The sequence below is a fragment of the Moschus berezovskii genome, chromosome 1 (assembly GCF_049115385.1).
Source record: "Moschus berezovskii isolate FMDL1 chromosome 1, NW_MosBer_1.0, whole genome shotgun sequence".
NCBI lineage: Eukaryota > Metazoa > Chordata > Mammalia > Artiodactyla > Moschidae > Moschus > Moschus berezovskii.
In genome coordinates, this window is record NC_142460.1 from 96,650,027 (window position 1) to 96,674,861 (window position 24,835).

At 40.6% G+C, this 24,835-nt stretch overlaps 1 protein-coding gene and 1 pseudogene across 3 annotated transcripts in view; one reads left to right on the forward strand and one right to left on the reverse strand.

Moving 5' to 3' along the window:
• Positions 1–24,835, forward strand: part of FGF12 (fibroblast growth factor 12) — a 638,357-nt gene that overhangs the window by 183,689 nt on the left and 429,833 nt on the right. Inside the window, exon 1 of one of the 2 annotated variants that reach the window (XM_055407850.2) lies at positions 23,643–23,776. The exons of the other annotated variant lie outside the window; for it this stretch is intronic. Within the exon in view, the coding sequence (XP_055263825.1) occupies positions 23,686–23,776 (91 nt within the window). The 5' untranslated portion in view covers positions 23,643–23,685. Of the gene's footprint in view, positions 1–23,642; positions 23,777–24,835 lie in introns of those variants that run through there. 2 annotated transcript variants of the gene reach the window in all.
• LOC129544419 (uncharacterized) lies at positions 17,468–23,771 on the reverse strand (annotated as a pseudogene). The gene is made up of 3 exons (XR_016037905.1): positions 23,298–23,771; positions 21,054–21,178; positions 17,468–18,808 (listed from the first exon to the last, which is right to left on the reverse strand). The product of XR_016037905.1 is annotated as an uncharacterized LOC129544419 (transcript).

A 24,835-nucleotide genomic window follows, 5' to 3' on the forward strand; every position in this document is an offset into this window, starting at 1 on the left:
TCTTCATCGTGAAGATCTTTCTCGTACAGTTCTTCTGTGTATTCTTGCCACCTCTTCTTAATATCTTCTGCTTCTGTTAGGTCCATACCATTTCTGTACTTTATCGAGCCCATCTTTGTATGATAAGGAGTTCTTATCTATATTTAGATGACACAGCTGAGACTCAGAGAGGTTATATAACTTGTCTAAGATCACACAATAGGATGACAGAACCAGGACTTGAATTCAAGTTCAGTTCAGTTCAGTCCCTCACTCGTGTCCAACTCTTTGCGACCCCATGAACCACAGCACACCAGACCTCTCTGTCCATCACCAACTCCTGGAGTTTACCCAAACTCATGTCCATTGAGCTGGCGATGCCATCCAATCATCTCATCCTCTGTCTTACCCTTTTCCTCCTGCCCTCAATCTTTCCCAGCATCAGGGTCTTTTCAAATGAGTCAGGTGGCCAAAGTATTGGAGTTCAACTTCAGCATCAGTCCTTCCAATGAACACCCAAGACTGATCTCCTTTAGGATGAACTGGTTGTATCTCCTTGCAGTCCAAGGGACTCTCAAGAATCTTCTCCAACACCACAACTGAAAAGCATTAATTCTTTTGCGCTCAGCTTTCTTTATAGTCCAACTCTCACATCCATATATGACTATTGGGAAAACCATAGCCTTGACTAGACGAACCTTTGATGGCAAAGTAATGTCTCTGCTTTTTAATATGCTGTCTAGGTTGGTCATAACTTTCCTTCCAAGTTAGCCAGACTCAAAGGTCAGGAGTTTTTTCCACTATACTATTCTTTTCATCATTTAGGAGGCAATGGCTACAGCTAACTAATTTTATCCAACCTCAAGTTAGATAAATGTTAAGCTTTTCTCTGTTTTCTTTGTGTAGACTCTGTTCAGGACATATAGATCCCTATGCCTTGAGTCAGTCTGGTTGGACCACTTTTCTTGTCAAAATCTCTGAGACCTAATTTATCTCAGAGAATGTAGCCACGTGGTTCAAATTCCTTTGCCCAATGCTTAAATATTCTCTGATGGTGATAGGAAGCTCACTAAGAGCAGAAACAAGTAACTTCAACTGTGGGTAGGATGGAAGGAAAGAAAGATTTTCTGATATCGAATTGAGAATTATCTCCTTAAAATCTTGCCCTAAGTTGGCTGGGGGACTGCCACATTGAACAATTAAATAATATTTTGTCTATGAAAGAGCTCTCTGGATATATTATGGATGATTTTACTTTCTTCTGGAAGTTAATTTCTCTAGCTGTTACAATTCCAATTTCTTTAATATGTGTCACCTGGTCAGTCAGTTCAGTCACTAAGAAGTGTCCAACTCTTTGCAATCCCATGGACCTCAGCATGCCAGGCTTCCCTGTCCATCACGAACTTCTGGAGCTTGCTCAAACTCATGTCCATTCAGTCAGTGACGCCATCCAACCAACTCATCCTCTGTCATCCCCTTCTCCTCCTGCCTTCAATCTTTCCCAGGTCAGGGTCTTTTCTGATGAGTCAGTTCTTCCATCAGGTGGCCAAAATATTGGAACTTCAGCTTCAGCATCAGTCCTTCCAATGAAGAATATTCAGCACTGATTTCCTTTAGAATTGACTGGTTTGATCTTGAAGTCTATTTTCAAGAGTCTTCTCCAATACCACAGTTCAAAAGCATCAATCCTTCAGCAGTCAACTTTCTTTATTGTCCAACTCTCACATCCAACATGACTACTAGACAAACCATAACTTTGACTAGACAGACCTTTGTTGGCAAAGTAATATCTCTGCTTTTAAATATGCTGTCTATGTTGGTCATATCTTTTCTTCCTAGGAGCGAGTGTCTTTTAATTTCATGGCTGCAGTCACCATCTGCAGTGATTTTGGAGCCCAAGAAAATAAAATCTTTCACTATTTCCATTGTTTCCCCATCTATTTTCCATGAAGTGATGGGACCGGATCCCATGATCTTAGTTTTTTGAATGTTGAATTTTAAGCCAGCTTTTTCACTCTTCTCTTTCACTTTTATCAAGAGGCTCTTTAGTTCCTCTTCACTTTCTGCCATAAGGGTCGTGTCATCTGCATATCTGAAGTTATGGATATTTCTCCTTGCAATCTTGATTCCAGCTTGTTCTTCATTAAGCCCAGCATTTCACATGACATACTCTGCATGTAAGTTAAGTAAGCAGGGTGACAATATACAACTTTGATGTACTCCTTTCCCAATTTGGAACCAGTCTGTTGTTTCATGTCCGGTTCTGTTTCTTCTTGACCCATGTACAGATTTCTCAGGAGGCAGGTAAGGTGGTCTGGTATTCCCATCTCTTGAAGTATTTCCACAGTTTTTTGTGATCCACACAGTCAAAAGCTTTAGCATAGTCAATGAAGTGGAAGTAGGTGTCACCTGGTCATCTTCCTCTAGGCAGGGCCCAGCACTAAGGATAGCAGTGGGACAGGATTCACAACTTAGCTAGAAGGTAAAGATTTCATGAAAGGTATGTACATGGTTGTGAAGGGTTATCTATGGAGAAAAAAGGGCAATGGTCATGTAGGAAAGATTTTTCCTCATTTATTGGAACATTATTCCAAAATTGCTGTTGAAGACTGTGTGCTTTAAGACTCTCACTGCCCTTTTACTGTGTATGCGCGTGGTAAATCTCTCCTGAAATTCAGTGCCAGGGAAAATGCGTTTGTCATGATGAATTGATATACTTGTCTCGATAATTAGAGCTTATACATATGTAGTTGTGGGGCTAGAGTGCAGTGTTAGGTTGTACCTACACGAGGGGGCAACTGGTAGTATTTGTTTCCTCAGACAGCTATTGTTGGCACGGGAATGTCATGCAGTGCTACACTGCAGGCTGCTGATCAGAACACTGATCAGGTCTTCTTGATCATCACGGGGTCATTTCTACTAGGTGGGGACGGAGGGTAGGATTTTCTTCAGACATGTTTTGGTGGATCCATTGTGAGTCTTGGTATCTGCTCACTGGGGATTCAGGTTGTCCTCAAGTTTCTTCATCTGACTTTCTATCCAGTCCCCAGGAGCAGGAAAAGTCAAAGCCCAGACAAAGTAATTGTGGTGACGGTTCCAGAAAGAGATGTTGAGCTGTTACCCAGACTTACAGACTCATCAACTGAAACAGATCACAGAGGTTGTCTGTTTTAATACCCTCCAAATGAAGCTTAGTTTTGTGCCTAATATCATACAACTATTCCATGTGAAAAATGATACCATAAGTGGAAAATACATATTTGATTTATTAATCTTGTGATATAGAAATTATTTAGGGTTATTCTTCAACCCTCATAGCCAAAATATATACAATATGCTGTTTCTATTGTTATTCATATTATGGGAAATATTTTATTCATTTCTTATTTGTCCCCTTTTTAAATATCCCAATAAATCTTTTATTACAAAAGGAGTCAAACTATCATTTCATATTACAGTCAGCTAAATTTCCAAAATAAACTATAAGATCGTAAACAGCATAAGGTTAAAGTTAAGCTGGAACTCAAAGGAACTACATTGTATCCCCTCAAATTTAAATAATAGGATACAATTTATGTTTGGAGATATGTTCTCTAAACTCCAATATTGGAAAAATAGTTATTCCATTCACCTAAATATTTAAGAATTATTTATCTTTATCCATAATAATAATTATTATTCATATGTTAATTCATTAAGGAACCCTCGATTGTCTGTAGAGTACTAAGAAGAATACAAACTAAGAAGATACATTTCTAACCCACTAAAGAGCATAAAACCTGCTTCTGGAAATAATTCAAATGTTCTTAAATAATTATAGAAGAATAAAGAGTGTAATATATGAGAGAGTTAACTTTTTAACTTATATTTTCTTAGCACTACACTAATCTAAAATTGATATCTTTGAAATCTACTCAGAGTTGAACTCGAATGAAAGCTAGTTACTATCCTGCTTATTATTTTTCTTAGTTGTGGCTGACTGTTTGTGACCCCATGGACTGTAGCCCACCAGGCTCCTCTGTCCATGGAATTTTCCAGACAAGAATACTGGAGTGGGTTGTCATTTCTCAGCCTTGCTAGAAAATATTTAATCAGAAAGATAGATTCTGAGTAAAACTAGTTTAATAAAAAACAGAAACTGCTCATTTTGTAAAAATCCAGGTTTATAGAGAGAAATAGAGATACATCATAATGCTTGCTTTGTCAATAGTTTTGTTTTGGGTAGGCTTGCTTAATCAATTTATTTACCCTTTTGAGGAAAATACACTGCTAGGCATCCCAGTATGCAGAGGCAAAGCAAACACAGGGTTGTTTCTTAAGGAATTTCTCGTGTGGAGGAAGAAATAAACAGCAGACAAGAGAGGGAGGATGAATCTTCTGACTCAGGCTCTGTGGAAGAGTTGATATTTGAACTGGCCCATGATGGAGTTGAATAAATTAGCAGAGATACATAGGATCTACTTGGCTACAGAAAGAAAATTAACAAAAGCTCAAAAGTTCAAAGATCTGTGTTCAAGTAGAGCACACGCAGGCTCACAACCCATTCTCCACAGTTTCTGAGAAGCTCTGAAAATCGTTTCCTTCTTAAGTTACAGCAATCTTACTTGGTGGCACAACTTGACCTGAACTGACACGGGGCTGTTTATAATCTTTACTTACTCCACTTATGAGAATCTTTGTAAATTTTGCTGCAGAAATATCAATGCTTTTTTATTATAAGTCCTGCTCCAACATACAGAGATTTTGCTAATACTTTAAACATTCACTGTACTACTTTTTCGGAGAAGGCAATGGCAAGCCACTCCAGTACTCTTGCCTAGAAAATCCCATGGATGGAGGAGCCTGGTAGGCTGCAGTCCTACCAGTCGAAAGCGACTTCACTTTCACTTTTCACTTTCACACATAGGAGAAGGAAATGGCAACCCACTCCAGTGTTCTTGCCTGGAGAATCCCAGGGAAGGGGGAGCCTGGTGGGTTTCCGTCTATGGGGTCGCACAGAGTCGGACACGACTGAAGTGACTTAGCAGTAGCAGTAGCAGTACTACTTTTTAAAAATACCACCTTGTGTCCTCAAAATCCAAATTACAATACATACCCAGTGATAGGTATTTCAGATATGGAATTGTGAACTTGAAGTAATTATATGTGATGAGATACTGGAGAAGCTGTGGACAGAAAGCTAGGTAACAATTGTGCCAGTTTTTGAATGTCAAGATAAAGATGTTGGAAATTCTTTTTTAGGCTATAAAGAAACCATAATAAGCTTTTGAAGAAGGGAATGAAATATTCAACAGTTTTTTTAAATCAAAAGTTGTTTGTATTCCTGAGCACACACTATTTTAAATTTCTTTCCCCAAACAATTGTGAAACTAGGGATATTTTCCTTTGAGTAAGATAATAATGTCAGATGAAATACCTTTCGAAACTAGATATATACATCCATTATTTATTTCCTTGTGAAGGTGTTTTGGAGAAATAGGGTTAGAGAAAACAATTTAAGATTGTGAATGAAGCCTGCTAATACAGCTTGTGCCACATAAGTCTTGCCCAGGTTTGATGTCCCTAAATGACTGCTTTGAAAATGCAAAAATTGCTTGGGAAACCACAAAACCCCATCAGAAGCAGTAGTTTATTTATTTCTGTTCTTATTCCCTTCACAATAATGTATTCTAATTAGATTAGGAAAATGAATTGAAAAATTAAGGATGTATATGTGTGTGGTGTGTCTGTGTGTGTGTGTGAGGCTGCAAAAGTTTGGGAATTAAAAAACTGACTCTGGAAATTACCCATCTCAGTCTTTTTTTTCTTAGAATATCTTGTACTTGGTTGATCTCGCACATTTCCTAAGCTTGTAAAAATTGACCCTAGAACCTCAGGAATAAGAATCTATTTTATTTTCATTTTTAAACATGTCATTTGAGGGGCTGGAAGCATTGGTAGGCATATGTAGTAAAACTGTGAACTGGTACACTTTTCAAAAAGAGTACTTGGTAGTGCCTTGGAGATACTGCTTAATCCACTTTCTGGAAGTAGAAGTGGTATATCAATCCCTAGAAGTCTGTGCAGGGAATCAGGAAATTCTGTCCAATCCATAGTTGATGCTTTTCTAGAAAATTTCTCCATTTGACTTCAGAAGAACTGTAAATAACAATAGCATCTTTACAAACATTTTATGGCTTTCACTAAGATCCAAGAATGAAGCACATACATTGGGTCATGAAAGAAGTATTTGTTGATGTTGTGACCTTAAGAGTATTTGCCATTCTAATAAATTAAAAAAAAAAAGACTTATATACAGCAGAAACCAATACATCATTGTAAAGCAATTATCTGCCAATTAAAAATAACTTTAAAAAATTACTTATAAACATAAAAAGATGCTGATTTTTTTTAAACAAATAAATATTTATTTCTGATTTTAAAAGTCTTCAACAATAGTTGTAGAAAATTTAACGCAAAGATGCAGGAATAGAAATCAATGATAACGTTTATTGAGTGTTTCAGTGTTCCCCAGGCACTATGTCTCTAGCTTTACATACATTATACTATAGCCCGCCACGCTCCTCTGTCCATGGGATTCTCCAGGCAAGAATACTGGAGAGGGTTGCCATCCCGTCCTCCAGGCGATCTTTCTGGCACAGGGATTGAACCCTCATTTGGTAGTAGGCGGTTCTTTACCGCTGAGCCACTGGGGAAACCCTGTACTCTGTTGCCCCCTCAATTGCCAGTAACCACTGTACTCACAGTGGGCAGTAGCCACGGGCACATTTTTTGTCTATGCTCACAAACTCCTTTACGCACGTGTATATATGTGTGTGTATACATATATATATATATTTAACGTATATGTAACAGTTGAAATCTTGGTGCTGGCTGTTTTTTCACCTTTGATGTTGGTCTTTTCCAGTATTCTTGCCTGGAGAATCCCATGGACGGAGAAGCCTGGTAGGCTACAGTCCACGGGGTCGCAAAGAGTCGGACACGACTGAGCGACAGAACGGAACGGAACCTATTGACTAATAAATTGGTTAAGGCATGATTTTGGTGCTTGCTAACCCAGAATTTAGCCCTAATGCTGAGTGATACCTTGGATTAAAAATGACAAATAAGTAAACAAAAAAAACACTCTCCAAATAAGCGGGCATCATGCTAACACCTCCTCCTAAGCAGAAGCTACTTATATTCCTCAGCACGAGGTGTCAGTGACGCATCAGGCATGTGGTGGAGAATGGAAGGGGGACTGATTTTCCAAATTTTCTCTTCATTTCTTTGCTTGCCAAGTATCAAATTCTGAAACATTGTTAATAACCTTAAAGCCTTAGAATCCATCTTTAAGAAAGATATTTACATTTACATATTATAAATTTTATATATAGGAATGACCAGTGGGTGATTATACCATGTCCTGATTTTAAAAACCTCCTATAGAAATGTTCCAATCCTTATGAATCAGATCGAAGATCTTGGGATAAAGGAAATAAGAAGCTCTTATTTGTGAGGAGTCTATAAGTGCTAAACTCTGCATAAAACCCTCACTTTCCCTTTATTTCTTTCATATTTTGTTGCCACAACAACTCTTCAAGGCAGGTCATTAACCTCACTTTACAAATGAGAAAAAGGAAGCTCAGAGAAGTTCATCTCTGGTTCAACACGCTCAGCTGGTAACACTGGGATTTGAGCTGAGGAACTTACGGCTCTGAGATCTCCAATGTTTCCTGTGAGACCACTGTAAAGATTGACAGCTATAATCTGTAGGACTTGGAGTGGCCTTCCATCCAAATAAGAAAGGCAACTAAAATGGAAAGAGAAAAAGGAATTATCACTTAAATTAATTTTGTAGTTATATGCCATCTTGATGGACTTCCCTGGTGGCTCAATGGTAAAGAATCCGTCTGCAATGCAGGAGACTTGGGTTCATTCCCTGGGTGGGGAATATCTCCTGGAGGAGGGCATGACAACCCACTCCAGTATTCTTGCCTGGAGAATCCCATGGACAGAGGAGCTTGATGGGCTTCAGTTGATAGGGTAGAAAAGAGTCAGACACGACTGAGGTGACTGAGCACACACGGACACACCATCTTGTGGAGGCCCAATTATTTTCTTTATAGAATTTTTAAAAGCTGAGATGTGATTCAGATATTATAAAATTCACCCCCTGTAAAGTGTACAGTTGAGTGGTTTTATATATTTCCAGGTCTGTGCCACCATCATCACTGTCTAATTCCAGAACATTATATCAACCCCAAATGAAATTTTATGTCCATTAGCAATCATTTCTTAGAGTTTTGATGAAGCAAAAATCCTTAAAACCTTTCTTCTAAAAATCCAATTTTCTAAGTTTCTTTCTTTAAACAAAAATGGTTCCTAATTACCTATATAGCATGTAGCATAGAAGTTATAGAAATAACCTCACGTAACAGATGATTAATGTTGCTGTTGCTGAATATGTCTTTAAGTTGAAAAAGATTATTAATAGCAAAGTTTTCCCAAAGTGATCACCCCCTGCACTGCCACTATCATTACCGCCGTTAATTGAGCACTCTTTGGCAGGCTCTATATAAAGACATTTATTTTATTTTATTATTAATACCCCTCCCTTGTGCAAATGAGAAAAAATTTAATTTGGAGAAGTGACATCACCTATTAAATGTCTGGGCTAAGAAATAAAGCCAGGTCCATTCTGATTTGAAAGTACAAGTCTTGTCCACTGTGCTTTCCACCAAGTGAGAGGAAATGGATCCAAAGAGAACATAGCTCTAAGATGAAAATAATATTTGAATCTAAATGAAACATTTACACAGGCCCAGATACCAAAGAAAGTTATCTAGTTCTAGCTACTGGAAGCTTTATCCCAAAATTTACATATCCAAAGGATTGGGTACTTGCATAAAGCTATAGAAACCAGGTATTTCTGATCTTTCCATTTTTCATTATTTGATAATTAACCTGTCAAACCAGAAAGGGAAACAATTGTGCAGTGTGGAAGTATGAGACATTTCTGATGGGTACTACAGAATCCTCTCTCCTAGGTCTTGGTCTGTTGGTCTTCCAGGATGATTGTGCTAGATTAGCCAATGAAACTGTTCCAAATGCTGCTTTTCTTCTGGTCTGAGTTTCCTTTCACTCCTATCAAGACCTCCTTTATTTTTCTTATGCTTGAAATCATTAGGTGGGTGTGTAATTTATTTTCAGGAAGGATCGAATGCAGGACACAAGTTGTTTTTGTTTATAATTTCCACGTAAGTTTATAATACATTTGATTAAGGCCTTATCTGCAGATGAACTGCAGTATAGAGTTAACTCAGTCTTGAAAGTAACCTACAACGCTGGGTGAAATATTCATTCAATTTAGCAGCTAGTTATCGACCTTCCTTATGTATTGAGCAGAGACTGTGTATGAAGGAAGGTAATATTTCATGGTTAATAAGCCCCAGAACCATTTCCTTTCCATTCTCTCTTGTACACTGGATTCTCAAATACTGGCATCTTTGACATCTGAGTAATTAGAAGATAGTATCTTATTGTTGGTATGTTTTGTAGTTCTCTTTTTAATTGAAGTGTAGTTGATATATAGTGTTACATCAGTTTCAGATATACAACATAGTGATTCAATAGTTTTATAGATTATGTTTGTTCCCTTTAGGGCTTCCCAGGTGGTGCTAGTGGTAAAGAACCCACCTGTCAATGCAGGTTAGATGTTAACAGATGCGGGTTCGATCCCTGGGTCAGGAAGAACCCCTGGAGGAGGGCATGGCAACCCACTCCTGTATCCTTACCTGGAGAATCCCATGGACAGAGGAGCCTGGCGATTTTCAGTCCTTAGGGTCACACAGACTCGGACATGACTGAAGTGACTTAGTGCATGTTTCATTAAAATGATAAAACATTGACTCTATTTCTGGTGCTGCACTATATATCCTTGTTTATTTATTTTATACATAGTAGTTTGTACCTCTTCATCCCCTACCTGTATCTTGCCCCTCCACCTTCCCTGTTCCTACTGGTAACCACTAGTTTGTTCTTTTTATGTGTAAGTCTGTGTTTGTTTAGTAATCTTTATTCATTTGTTTCATTATTTTAAACATAAAAGTGATAACATACAGTATTTATCTTTATGTCCCATTTGTGTCATTTGCCTTAGGAGCCAGGTCCAAAAAGATTTTTGTCAAAGAGTGTTCTACCTATATTTTATTCCAGGAATTTCATGGGTTTTGGTGGTCTTACCTTTAGGTCTTTAATCCATTTTGAGTTTACTTTGTATACCAGTGTGAGAAAGTGTTATAATTTCATTCTTTTACATGCAGCTGCCCAGTTTTCATGTGCGTGTGTGCAAAGTCACTTCAGTCATGTCTTACTCTTTGCGACCTTATGGACTATAGTCCCCCAGGTTCCTCTGTCCATGGGATTCTCCAGGCAAGAATACTGGAGTGGGTTGCCATTTCCTCCTCCAGAGGATCTTCCCAACCTAGGGACTGAACCCGAGTCTCTTATGTCTTCTCCACTGCCAGGCAGGTTCGTTACCACTAGTACCACCTGTTTTCTTCTAGACTGTCCAATTTTGTAATATTGATGAACTTTTTAGTTTGAGCTTGTCTATGTCCTTTATCTCTCCTTCAATTCTGAAAGATAACCATGTTAAATAGAGTGTTCTAGATTGTAGGTTTTTCCCTTTCAGCACTTTAAATATATCATACCACTCCTTTCTGTCCTGCAAAGTTTCTATCAGGTGCAAAGGTTTTCCCTTGTATGTGAGACATTGTTTTCTCTTCCTGCCTTTAGAATTTTCTCTTTAACTTTTGTCATTTTAATTATGATAGCTCCCCATATGGGTCTGTTTGGACTCTGTGCATTCTGTACCTGGGATATCTATTTCTTTCTTCAGGTTTGGGAATTTTTCAGCCATAATATCATCAAATACATTTTTAACACTTTGTCCCTCTCTTCTCCTTCTGGGACTGCTATGATGCAAATGTTAATATCTTGATGTTATCCCAGAGGTCTCTTAAACTGTCCTCCCTTTTTTCTTTTGATTTTTTTTTTTTTTTGCTGTTCTGATTAGGTGATTTCAATCATCCTACCTTCCAAATCACTTATGCATTCCTCAGTATCACCTTGTCTGCAGTTATTCCCTTCTAATATGTTTTTATTTATTAGTTCTTACTGGTTCCATTTTATATTTTTTGCTTTCTTGTTAAACTTCTCACTGTGTTCATTTGTTCTTTCCCCAAGTTCAGTGAGTATATTTATTACTAAGGCTTTGCACTCTTTATCTCTGTTTTATTATTTTTTTCCCCAGGATTTTTTTCTTGTTCTTTTGTTTGAAATAAACTCCTCTGTTTTATAAGTTTGTGTAACTTCCTCTGTCTCTATGAAGTAGTTACCTATTCCTGTTTTGAGGGGTGTTCTTGTGTGGGAGCATCCCTCTGCAGGCTGTGTGTGCCCAGTGACTTTTGTGGCAGAGCTGGATGAGGAGTGAGCATGTATCACATCTTCCCCTGGGGTGTGATGCAGTTATCACTTTGCTGGGAGGTGGGACTGGAGATGAAGTGATGGAAGCCAGAACTGGTGTGAGCTGGGTTCTTCCTATTCTCAGTGGCTGCCACCATCCAGTAGGGGGTGAAGGAAGGTCCTGTGGTGCTGGAGCAGAAGCCTTGAGGGTTAGGTTTGAGCTGATTCTCTTTTCTCTGGGTGCACACTTCCCCCTCTCCTGGCAACAACACCTTTACACCAGAGGGGAGCTTTGCCGGAGCTGGAAGGGCCTGATTGGGTGCCTGGTGTGGGCGAGGGCAGGCAATGGCATGGTCCTGGCACGGTCCTGGCACAGCAGTCAGAGTTCCAGAGAGCTTCTGATCACTGCCGCCAAGAACACCAGCAAAGGCTGCCCTCACCCTGTTCAGATGAAGTGCTGGGCCCAGCTGGCCCTGTCCCTCTCATATGTGCAGTCTCCTTGGCAAGGCAGCAAGCCATTGCCCTACCCGGGAGCTGCTCCAGATCTAAAGGCACCCGGACACACACTGGGGCAATCGCGGGATACTGGCCAGAGCCCTGAGCAGTTTCAATCTGTTCCTCCCCCTTTCCTGGGAATAAACAAGTGTGTGCACACTCTTCACAAATGAACTCTAGGTTTCCTACAGCTCTTCAATTAGCCCCACTGGTTTTCAAGCCAGCTAAGGAGACTCATCTTTCTGGAGTCAGGTCGTAGGCCTGGAGTGCCCAGAATGTGGTTAGAACCTCTCAGCTCAGGGAGACCTCTGAGTCTGTGAGGTCCCTCTCCTTTACTGTGTCCCCTCCAAGGGGCATGGGTCCCGAGCTGCTGGTTTCTCTTCCCTTCCTACCCAACTCCCTGTCTATCTTCCTTATAGTCTTGATCGTAGAAGAGTCTTTTCGCTAGTCTCCAGTTTTCAGTGAGACCTGCTCCTTGTGTATCTGTATTTTTGATATGTTCACGGGGAAGATGAGCTCAGTGTTCTCTCACTCCATTATTTTGATCTATTCCCCTGTAGTTCTTTATTATGAGTGACTCATGACTTTTCACATATTTGAAAGTGCATTATATCTCTTGTATGCTCATATCTTTAAATTCTTTGTAGGTTATTGTTTTCTAATTTAATGTACAGCTGAAAACATTTTCCCCAATGGAAAGTTCACAGTAACAGTCTCTATGTTATTTCATCAATATTAATAGACATTAATATTTTGTATTAACTTTAATTTAATATTAATTTTATTTCATCAATATTTAATAAACTTATTACATGTTCTAAGTACTAAGATATAAAATAATTAAAGAGAGATATACTTAAATGTCTAGGTAAAGGTGCCCATAATCTCTTAGGGAATATATACATTGGCAGGCAGAATAAGATAAATTCTATGGTAGAGGGACTATAGTGTGTTAGGAGCTCAAAGGAAATTGTGATTGATTTGAGGGAACAGGGGAGAATACATCAGAGAAAATTTTTCAGAGAGAGCACTGATGGCATTTGTCCTCGGTCTGAAAGAATCTGTGGGATTTTTAGGATCAGAGAAGTGTTCAGGTGTTAGGACTGAGGACACCTATTTGGAAATGTGACCCTATTGTGGTAATGAGTTTTGATAAATGAGCAAACATTACTTCCTTGAAATTCATAAGTATGAATGTTTTCTTTCTCTATTTTGGTCCTCCTATAGTGGGTACATCTGTATTTGTAAATTATATGTCTTCTTACTATATTGATCCCTTTATCATTATATAATACCCTTCTTGACTTTTATTACAGTCTTTGTTCTAAAGTCTATTTTGTCTGATATGGACAAAATTTGCATGGAATATCTTTTTCCACCTCTTTACTTTTGATTTGTGTGTGCCCTTACTTTAATAGTAAGTCTCTCAAAAACAACAGACAGGTCTTGATTATCCATTCAGCCACTCATTGTCTTTTGATTGATGAATTAACCCATTTACAAAGTAATTGTTGATAAATACGAACTATTACCATTTTGTTAATTGTTTTCTAGCTGTTTTGTAGCTACTCTGTGCTCCTTTCTTCTTTCTCTCTTTCCTTGTGTTTTGGTGGTTTTCTTTAGTGTTATTTTGAGATTTCTTTCTCATTTTCTTTTGTGTATTTACTGTAAGTTTTTTCCTTGTTGTTACTGTTAGGCTCACATGTAATATCCTTTAAAAATAACTGTTTTAAGTTGGTAGCAACTGAAATTTGAATACATTTCAAAGCTTCATTGGAGAAGGAAATGACAACCGACTCCAGTATTCTTGCCTGGAGAATCCCATGGACAGGGGAGCCTGGTGGGCTCTAGTTCATGAGGTCTCAAAGTGTCGGAGCTATGCGCAGCAAAATTTTGTATATTAATTCTCTGCCCTCACTCCCATTTTATACTACTTATGACACATTTTTACATCTTGTTATTTTATATAAACCTTAACTAATTATTATATTTTAAATTTTACTACTTTTGTCTTTTAACCTTCATGCTTGCTTTATACATCATTGATCCACTACCATTAGTTACTTTTTCCTGTGAGGTTTTTACTTTCATGGTTTATTACTAATAATTACTGTAATTTCTTTTTAGATTAAAGAAGTCTTTTTATCATTTCTTGTAAGGCTAGTTTAGTGGTAATGAACTCCTTTATCTTTTGCATATCTGGGAAACTCTAAATTGTTCTTTCAGTTCTGAATATTAACCTTTTTGGGTAGAACATTCTTGATTTGAAGTTTTTTCCTTTCAGCACTTTTCCTTTTCAGTAACACCACTTCCCTCTGCCTATAAAGTTTCTGCAGAAAAATCTTCCGATAGCCTTATGGGGCTTCCCATGTACATAATTAATTTTTCTCTTTCTGCTTTTAGGACTCTCTCTTTATTCTTAACTTTTACTATTTTAATTATAACATGTCTTTGGTACATGTCTCTTTGGCTTCATCTTAATGGAACTCTCTGGGCTTCCTGGACCTAGATTTCTGTTTCCTTCCCCAGATTAAGAAACTTTTCAGTCACTACATCTTCAAATAATTTTTCTAGGCCTTTTCTCTCTCTTCTCCTTCTGGGACCCTCTAATGTGAACGTTATTCTGCTTGATGATGTCATAACCATCCTTGAAGATACTTTGCATTTTAAAGTTATTTTTTGCTCTGCTCTCTGTCTAGGTGGGTTCTACTGTATCTTCTAGCATGCTTATTTGTCCCTCTACCTCATCCAGTCAGCTGTTGTGTATTTTTCTGTTCAATTGTCACTTTGCTTTCATACTTTCTTATGTTTTGTTGATGTTCTCATGCAGTTTATCCAGCTTTCTTCTGAGTTTGGTGGGCATTTTGTGACCATTACTTTGAACTCTATCAGGTAGCCTGCTTATCTTCACATAGTTCTTTTGCTAAAGTTTTGTCTTCTTTCAATACAACAGGAACGTATTCCAGTTTCTCCGAATTTTTCCTACTTCTCTCTGCTTGTTTCCATATGTCAGGTAAATCAGCTACCTCTTACATTCTTGAAGGTGTGGCCTTATAGGAGATGTCCTGTGGGGCTCAGAAGCGGAATCCTTCCTGGTCACCAGAGCCAGATTCTCAAGGGGGTGTCTCCTATGTGAGAAGCATCGGCCTTCCTGTTTCGGCTGCTGCACTGTGCTGGTGGGTGGGACTGGCCCCCCTCACACAAGCTTCTGAAGAGAAATTTGGTAGTAGCTAAGAAAACTACCTGCATACTTGCTGTTTGACTCAGCATTCTCATTTCTAGAATCTATTTTGAAGATATACCTCTAGCAATAAGAAAATGCTACACAAGTTATTTATTGCAGTAATGTTTGTTAATAGAAAAGTATTGAAAATCTAAGTGCCACAAAATAGCACAGTGTGTGCCCTTTTGTGCAAAAGAAACCTATGGAACATATATCAGAAATTAAAGAGATCAGTTACTTATAAGGGGTTGTTGGAAAAGGAGTGGAAAGAAGGGGAATAGGAAATGGGAATAGGACAGGAGGGATGAGAGTGTAAAATGTATTGGAGTATGCTTTTTTGTAGCTTTGACTCTTAGAATCATAGCAAAACATAGCAGGTTTTACATACTCAAATAATAAAGTAATTAAATATAATTAATTTTATTAATAGTTAAAATAAACCAATATAGAAGATAAGAAAAAACAAATGAATCTAATTGGACTGCAAATTAATACCTAAACTACACTAAAGAGAATGCAGAAGAGAAGAAAAATCTATCAAAAACCAAATCAAAAATAATATTTTGACCATATAAGATTAAAGACAAAAAAATGTGCATACATCCTGTACTGTAGTAGTAAATCTGTTACTCTGGTTAGGAATTATGTAACTACTTTAAGTGTATACGAGGGTTGAATGAATAAGTGAATATACTGTAAATAATACAATTTTTTCACTGTTGGGAAAAGAAGTTACAAAGGAAAGGGAAAAGACTAAAATGAAACTTGTGATGATGGATTGCAATCATACGCATTAGCCATCTATATCTACACTTATTATTTATAGATATCTATTATACATTTCCGTATAGATACATCTACACATAGATATTTCTACATATAGATGTCTCCAAAGGGGGATGTATATATAGAAATAAATATGCTGCATGTATATGTATGGGTTATTTATATGCATATACTTCCCAGTTTTCTCCATTGAGAGAATCTAGGATCAATGACACCCCTGTAAAAATGGGCACACTTAGCACCCAGAGTTTGATTCATAAATACTATTTTCCAATAAAAAGAATTAGACTCATTAGTCTAATTCCAATAAAAGAAGATAAAAGATAAACTTTGAATATCTTGTGATGCAAGAAAATTAAGGAACTTCTAGTAACAAGACACCAGAGTCAACCAGAAGTATCTCCTAAAGGCTAAAGTTGAAACAATTTGTCACAAAATAAATAATGGTAATATTGGATTATAAAATGTGTATTAGCCTCTCAGTCGTGTCCAGCTCTTTGTGATCTCATAGACTGTCCACAGACTGTCTCCTCTGTCCATGGAATTCTCCAGGGAAGAATACTGCAGTGGGTTGCCATTCCCTTCTCCAGGGGATCTTTCCAACCCAGGGATCGAACCCTGGTCTTTAACACTGCAGGTAGATTCTCTACTGTCTGAGCCACCAGGGAAGCCCATTAGATTATAACCTATAGATAAATATTCCTTAGATCACACTGTAATAAATAAATAATTGAATAAATAAGTAAGTGGGAGAGAATGGACAGCTCTTGCAAAAGAATTCCCATTACAATAAAAAGAATCTTGAAAATACAAAGCCACTATTAGGAAAACAGCTCAGTAATAATTACTACAAGTAAGACCCACCAATGGATGCTAACAGTGGATGAAAGTTTAAGGAGAAACAAGATATTAGCACAGCTTCAGAGTTTCTTCCTCAAGATATTTATCAACTGTAAGTGAAAATAAAATACAACTTGACAGATAGAAACCTAGCAGTCACTGTCTTAACCTAGTGATTGATGTTAACATCACTAGTTGACATCATGTAGCCCTCAATAGGGAGAAGGCAATGGCAACCCACTCCAGTACTCTTGCCTGGAAAATCCCATGGGCGGAGGAGCCTGGTAGGCTGCCGTCCATGGGGTTGCGGAGTCGGACACGACTGAGCGACTTCACTTTCACGCATTGGAGAAGGCAATGGCAACCCACTCCAGTGTTCTTGCCTGGAGAATCCCAGGGACGGTGGAGCCTGGTGGGCTGCCGTCTATGGGGTCGCACAGAGCTGGACACGCCTGAAGCGACTTAGCAGCAGCAGTAGCAGCAGCAGCCCTTAATAGGGATTCTCTGGTAGCTCCATTGGTAAAAAATCCACCAGCAATGCAAGGGACACGGGTTTAATCCCTGGGTTGGGAAGATCCAATGGAGAAGGAAACAGCAACCCACTCTAGTATTCTTGTCTGGAGAAATTCATAGACAAACAGCCTGGCAGGTTACAGTCCATGGGGTCGCAAAGAGTCGGACATGACTTAGCGACTAAACTACCAACCACTGCCACAGCTCTTGATAATGATGTACTGGAAAGGATATATCACTTCTGTAGCATTCTTGCTGAAAATCAGTAAAGGCAGACTAATCATTTAGATAGCATTCAGTTCAGTTCAGTCGCTCAGTCGTGTCTGACTCTTTGTGACCCCATGAATCACAGCACGCCAGGCCTCCCTGACCATCACCAACTCCCGGAGTTCACTCAAACTCATGTCCATCGAGTTGGTGATGCCATCCATCCATATCATTCTCTGTCGTCCCCTTCTCCTCCCGCCCCCAATCCTTCCCAGCATCAGAGTCTTTTCCAGTGAGTCAAGTCGTCGCATGAGGTGGCCAAAGTATTGGAGTTTCAGCTTACATGAACCCAAATTGAAAGACATTCCACAAAACATTTGATCAATATTTATCAGAAGTTTCAAAGTACTGAAAAACAAGGAGAGACTGAGGGACTGCCGAAGATTGAAGGAGACTAAGGATACACAACGAAGTACAAGGTGGAATCTAACTGGTTCCTGGAACAGAAAAAGGGCATTAGGGTAAAAAAATGGTGCAAGTTCAATAAAGCAAGTAGTTAATTTGATAGCATGGTACTAGTATACATTTTCTGGTTTTGGTAATTTTACACTGGTTATGTGAGTTGTTAATACTAAGAGAAGCTGAATTAAGAGTATGCATGAACTCTATTATTTTGTAACTTTTCTGTAAGTCTCTATTTCAAAATAGAAAATTTAGAGGAAAAGAATAAATAGAAGAACAACAAATAAAAAAGAACAAAGGAAGAAGATAACAAAAAACTCATGCATTTGCTTTTTTGAAAACAAAAGTTATTTTAACTTAATTGGACCGTATATGTCATTAAAAAATAAGTTTGGTGCCTATGACTGTTTTTGTCACATCTAATAAGATTGATTTTGTTGCTATCTTTGTTTAGGCTGGTGTAACAAAAGTACCATAGATTAGGTGGCTTAAACAACAAATACTTATTTCTCACATTTCTAGAGGTTAAGAAGTCTAAGATCAAGGCACTGGCAGATCCAGTGGCAGTGAGGGCTTGCTTCCTGGCTCACAGATAGCCATCTTCTGTGTCTTCACATAGTGAAAGGGGAGAGAAAGTTCTCTGGGATCTCTTTCAAAAGGGCGCTAACCCCATTCACGAGGGTTAAGCTTCCCAGAGACTCCACTTCCCAATACCTTCAGTTCAGTTGAGTTGCTCAGTCATGTCCGACTCTTTGCGACCCCATGAATCACAGCATGCCAGGCCTCCCTGTCCGTCACCAACTCCCAGAGTTCACTCAAACTCATGTCCATCAAGTCGGTGATGCCATCCAGTACCTTAGGGGTCAGAAATTAACATATGAATTTTAGGGAGATACAAAGATTCAGTCTCTGACAGTTGCCTTGCCTATCAAAACTGGATTTGAGGGTATTTCTAAAGACATGAGATGCAGACCAAGTTTTTACCCTGGCAGTCAGTGATCTAGACATTTATCATAGAACAAAGATACTACATTAGCTATCAGACTGGTTTTCATGCTTCAGTTTATGGTTTGGTTTGGTTTCTTTGTTTAAATAGAGTTGCTTTCCTTTTGACAGACATTTTGCCATTAAATACACTCATTAAAATTTTTCAGGCCTGGCAATGTTCTTAGTATGCTATTACTGATTCAATGTAGACTTCCAAACAGATAAACACACTGATTAATTAAACAGCTGATGCCAAGAGTCAACAAATTCCAATGTTTAATAGGAACAGAAATATTTTAGATAAATCACCACTTAAAAATCTCAGAACTTCCTCATATAATTATTAACTTTTACAAACTGTGAGTAAATAACTCCATAAAATGAAAATTTTAGATACTAAGAATTTAAATACGTTCACTTATCATTATGTATCAGATTTCCCAATCCCTCTCAGAAAGTGATTAATGATTTCATTTTGAAATCACACCAGTGAGTTACTTGCTAGAGTTGGTCCAAGGTCAATAAGAAAACAGAGTATCTAACTTAAAATTTTTTAATTAGAGACAGATACTATAATTTAAAATTTGGTTATTACATGTCTTTAATTTAAAATTAAAAATATAATTGCTAGTAAAAAAATTTGACTTTTGCTTATGGAATAACACACAGAAAGTAGACAATGTCCAAGTTTTGGTTAGACTAAAATGTGCCTCTTTCCTGGCTACCGCTATTTGCTTGTTTTGTCTTGCTTTTGGATGTTATGGTATATTTAAAAATGCAGTCTTCTTAAGATCTGCCCAGTATACTTCAGGAAGACTGCATCGACATGCCTGACTGTGGACTGTGAAACTGGATGTCACCTTAGCAGCTGTTTTAACAAGCATGTACATGAAAATCTAATAAGCGCAAAAGTCTTTATTTTTTTGTAAAGCTAAGTCTAAGTAATACAATTCCATTGATCAATTCTCTTTTATACCTACTTTGATCAAATATCCATGTTATATAGTAAGAAAATATTTTGCATTGAAATGTTATATGCTTTCTTTGGTTTAATCTGAACTCTTTTGAGAGTTCAATAACACACACACACACAAATCTATAAGTGTGATCCCCCAGTTCTTTTTTTTTTTTTAAACTACTATGATGTGATGAGTATACCTGGCCATAAGAATCACTGTGACAGTCACTGAAACAAGACAGCTGACCATCTGAATGTTAACTGTGACAGATGTGGCTTTCCTGCCCTGTTTTCTAAGAGTTTATAGTTCTGTTGAGGAGACAAAAGATTCACACATAAAGCTTTTCTTTAATCAAGTAAAAGAGTCACTATGTTAGACCATCAGAAAGCACCTAGAACCCAGGGGAGTTGACAAGAGCACTCCATCTTGCAAAGATAATTAGAATCATCAAAGCTCTTTCACGTTTCATCTCATTGAATCCCTGCAACAACCTTGCCAGGTAGGCAGAGAGGCTTATTGTGAATATGAAAATTGATGCTCCAGACGTCATGAGTGTTTTAAATCAGACAGTGATTTGCTTGCTGTCCTCAAGTTCCCATTCTTTTGCTACGTTTCAAGGAATAGCTTTTCTCTCCTAAAGTATAAAATAGCTCTGGGCACTGGGTTCCAGACCAGAAGAGCTCTACCGGAAAGCTCTCTGCCTCTGCTGCAGCAGGAAGGACTATTTTTAGATGTTTTCCTTTTGCTAATTATCTCTCCCTCCATGGGGAATTTCTACCGGTAAAATCTCCAGATAAGCCAAGTTTCTCACTAATCCCCGCAGAGATTAGAACGACAAGGGCCATGGCCTAGATTGCCCTGAGGCTCATTACCTCTCCAGCTTTAGCAAGTTCTTCCAGGACTGTGGAGTCCACAGAACTGGGGTGATTGCACTCAACAAGGGGACTAAGGGGTGACTGAAGGTGTGTGTGTGCTCAGTTGCTCAGTCATGTCCAAGTCTTTGTGACCACATGGACCGTAGCCTGCCAGGCTTCTTTGTCCATGGGGATTCTCCAGGCAAGAATACTGGAGTGGGTTGCCATGCCCTCCTTCAGGGGATCTTCCCAACCCAGGGACAGAACCCAGGTCTCCCACATTGCAGGCGGATTCTTTACCTCTGAGACACCAGGGAAGCCCATGAATACTGGAGTGGGTAGCCTATGCCTTCTCCAAGGATACTCCTGACCCAGGAATCAAAGCCGGGTCTCCTGAATTGCAGGTGGATTCTTTACCAGTTGAGCTACCAGGAAAGGTGAAAAAAAGTGAAAAGTAAAAGTTGCTTAGTTGTGTCCAGCTCTTTGAGACCCCACGGACTATAGAGTTCATGGAATTCTCCAGGCCAGAATACTGGAGTGGGTAGCCAGTCCCTTCTCCAGGGGATCTTTCCAATGCTGGGATAGAACCCAAGTCTCCCACACTGCAGGTGGATTCTTTACCAGCTGAGCCACTAGGGAAGCCCAAGAATACTGGAGTGGATAGCCGATCCCTTCTCCAGGGGATCTTCGTGACATAGGAATCGAACTGGGGTCTTCTGCATTGCAGGTGGATTCTTTACCAGCTGAGTTACCAGGGAAGCCCCACAGGAAGGTAGGCCTGGACATATCTTTTTGAGTCTTGTAACCACCCCAAATGACCTTGCCTGAAGCTCAATTCTGAAAGAGAATGTGGAGCCAGTGGTGGCTAACAGCTCAAAAGACCCTCCTGATGTTCTTTCTTCCATCACCTTTGAGAGGAAAGAGGAAGAGACTTAACTTTTCCAGTCAACTACAACCTTAAGCTTAAATCTCCAGGGAACCCCACAGGAACTGTGAAGGATCAGCCTGGAGAACAGAAAGAGGAAAGGGGTGATGAAAACAATTTTCACTCTCTTGCTAGGAAGAGCTAACCAGCTACGAGGTAGCCTGGAGACAATGGGTAGAAAGACAGTCAAATAAGTTTTTGGCTCAATGTCAGGGTAAATCTTCCAATAGGTTTTGTGCAATGAACTACCTAGGGAGCTGGTGAGTCCTTTATTACCTGAACTGTGCAAGCAGAGATGTGGACACTGGAATGGATGCTGACATTCATGGGAAAGTGAGAGGGATGGAAAACCCTGTAGGTTGGAAGCTATGTGATAATAACTGCTAACACTATTACAGTACTTACTTTGAGTTTTTTTTTACATTCAATAAAGGGTACAAGGTGTAGATGCTACTGTATTATTAACTCTTTTAAAGATATGGAAACTGAGGCACAAAAGTTAAGAGGTTTGTTCAAGGTCACACAGTTAATTGAAATTTTCACTTCCACTGCGTGTTGTCAGTGTCTGTACTTTTAACCACTTGCTGTATTGCTGTGTCTTGTAAGGTCCCTTCTTCCTCTGAAATTCCAGATAGGATGGAATCTGGTAGCAACACCAGCATTCCTGGTGCCTCATTCATCAGACTTCCAAAAGGGCATTGACAGCCTCTGAGAAGGGAGGGAGGCCCGGAGGGAGGGAGGAAGGAAGAAAGGAAAAGGAAGGAGGGGAGGGAGAAGAAACAGAAAGAAAAGAAAATAAAAGAAAAGGGGAAGTCAAAGGAATTGCTGCTGAGGGGAGGGAAAAATCGAGACCTTTAGAACCACAGGGAAGCTCGCTGCTCATCTTTGGGGCCAATTGGCAGAGACAGTGCCTGACAGAAAATTGCGTCAAAGTAAAACACCGCTATTGTTTTCAGATTTCCCGCCTCACCTGCCTCTCCTTACAGCGTTCAGCAAGGCCTCTGTGCGCGGGCCTTCCCTTCTGGCCCCCCCGTACTCTACCTGCACCCGCCTTCCCATGGCACCTGTGCTCAGCTTTTCCAGGAGATTGGGAAGCCCGGGGACCATCAAGCAGCTGCCAGTTCTCTGTCCTGCACCGTCTTCCCCGCCCTGCTTTACGGAGGGGAAAAGTGACGCCCAGGGTGGTGTGGGACTTACCCAAGGTCACAGAGCAGAAAACCCTGGTGTCCAGACTCCCACCTCAGTGCCCCGCCCACGCCTAGGCACCCCTTCTCTCCGGGCGCCCGAACCCTAGAGCTTTCTTCACTCCACATCCCCGCCTCCCCACCCCACCCCCGTTCCCCGGAGTCGCTTCTGACGCTCGGCAGCCTCCCGGGTCCAGCCCTTCCTGCGGGCGCTTCCCTTCCGCCGGATTCCCACGCCGGAGTCGCCCTCAGCCCTCGCGCAGCCCGCGGGACCGCTGCCTTCCGGCCCTGGGAGCCCCTCTCCTCTCCGCCCCGCACGGCAGGGGCACCCGGGGAGGCGGACGCCCAGGACTCGCCGCCCCACGCGGCGAACAGGAGCTGACAGGGTGCCAGGGCCCCTGGGGATCCCGCCCTCGTCCCTCCCTGCGCTCGCACCTGGAAGAGGGCACCAAGCCCCGGCGACGTCCTCCGCTCGGCCGGTGCGCTCCGGCCCGCAGCCCCGCCTCCTCCTGGGGAAAGTCCCAAAGTGTCGCGGCCGAGCCCGCTGGGGTGTGGCCGCGCCTCCCGCTCCCCCGGGGGCTGCCCCAGCCGGGAGGCGCTTCCTCCTCCCAGCCTTGCCCCGGCCCCGCACCCGCCGCGCTCCAGTCGCGGCCCCGGCCGCGGCTCCGGCCCCGGCCCCGGCCCGGCCGACGTGCGAACCGCTGTGCGCCCGGGACGCGCGCACCATGGCTTTGGGACCCGGCTTCCCCAGGCAGGCCGCCTTTTGGTTGGACAATTAGCGGAGGTGGGCGGGGAGTTGACCAACCCCACACACGCGCTCTCCATGAAGATTCTTGAGCTTTCTTTGAAGAAAGGAGTGCATATGCTGCAGTGTCTCTGTGGAAGGAGCCTGAGGTCCAGCAGCAGCCTAAGTGGTGAGAAAATGTTCTTTCCTTAGCCCCAGTCCTGCCGATGCCCTGCCCTCTTCCTTCCTTCTGGTCCCCTCTCTGCTACCCCCTCTCCTCCTTTAATCAGCGCTGTAGATGATGGAAGGAAGGCGTTTCCTCACTGGGGTGAGATCATGGCCCCGTCGCCAGTCCTGTCTTTGGATTTTTTCCCCTCCTCTTAAATCCCTGAAGTCATCCTTGTTTTATAGACCGCTTTCGCTGTCGCCCAGCGCCTGAGCTGGAACCCGCGGGTCTCTTTCCGAGGGGTGCTTCCAGTGACCTGCTTTCGCACTTCCTCGCGGCTCTCTCCTTGTGACTTGCGAGGGCGGCGTGCGACTTGGAGTTGCTCAAAGTCTCCTCTTGAGAAGTTGCCAATGCTTTCGACAGGAGAGGGGACTTTTAAACAGGTGGCTGGCGAGGCAGGTTATCTTCTGTTTTTCTTGTTTTGTCTGGGAAGTAGACATACGGCCATCGTCATAGAGAGTACATTTTGCCCTGGAGATCAAGCAATCTGTGAACTGATGCTGAAACAAAAGAGCCCCGATTAGGTCTGGGTTTCGCCGACTAGGTCCCTCAGGAAAAGCTCAGGAAGAGAAAGTAAGAAAACCAGACCCTTTTAATGACCCGCGATATTGAAAAAACGATTAAAATTTTTAATAAAAAAAAAACTACAACCAAGTAAGTGTGATTCTTTTCTGCTGAAGACTTGCGGATGAAGTGAGCTGTTTACCACACTTTCAATTGTCCATCTCTCTCTTTTTTTATGATGTAAGTTCTTTTTAAAGTGGGTTGTCTAGTAGTCTTGCAAATGCTAACCCAAGTTTTGTGGCTTTTGGTTTTCTGTTTACAAAATGGGGACGGGATGTGAGGAGAGAGAAAAGGTGCTCCTAATTATGTCTAAACACGTGCCTCTGTAAAAATAATTTTTGGTCCATTAATTCCAAGTAACTTTAATGTTCAGAATTTAATGATATTATAATAGGTTTCAGGTTTAAAACTTGATATGTTGTTCTGGGGGATCTGATTCATTTGGTTAAGTACCTATTT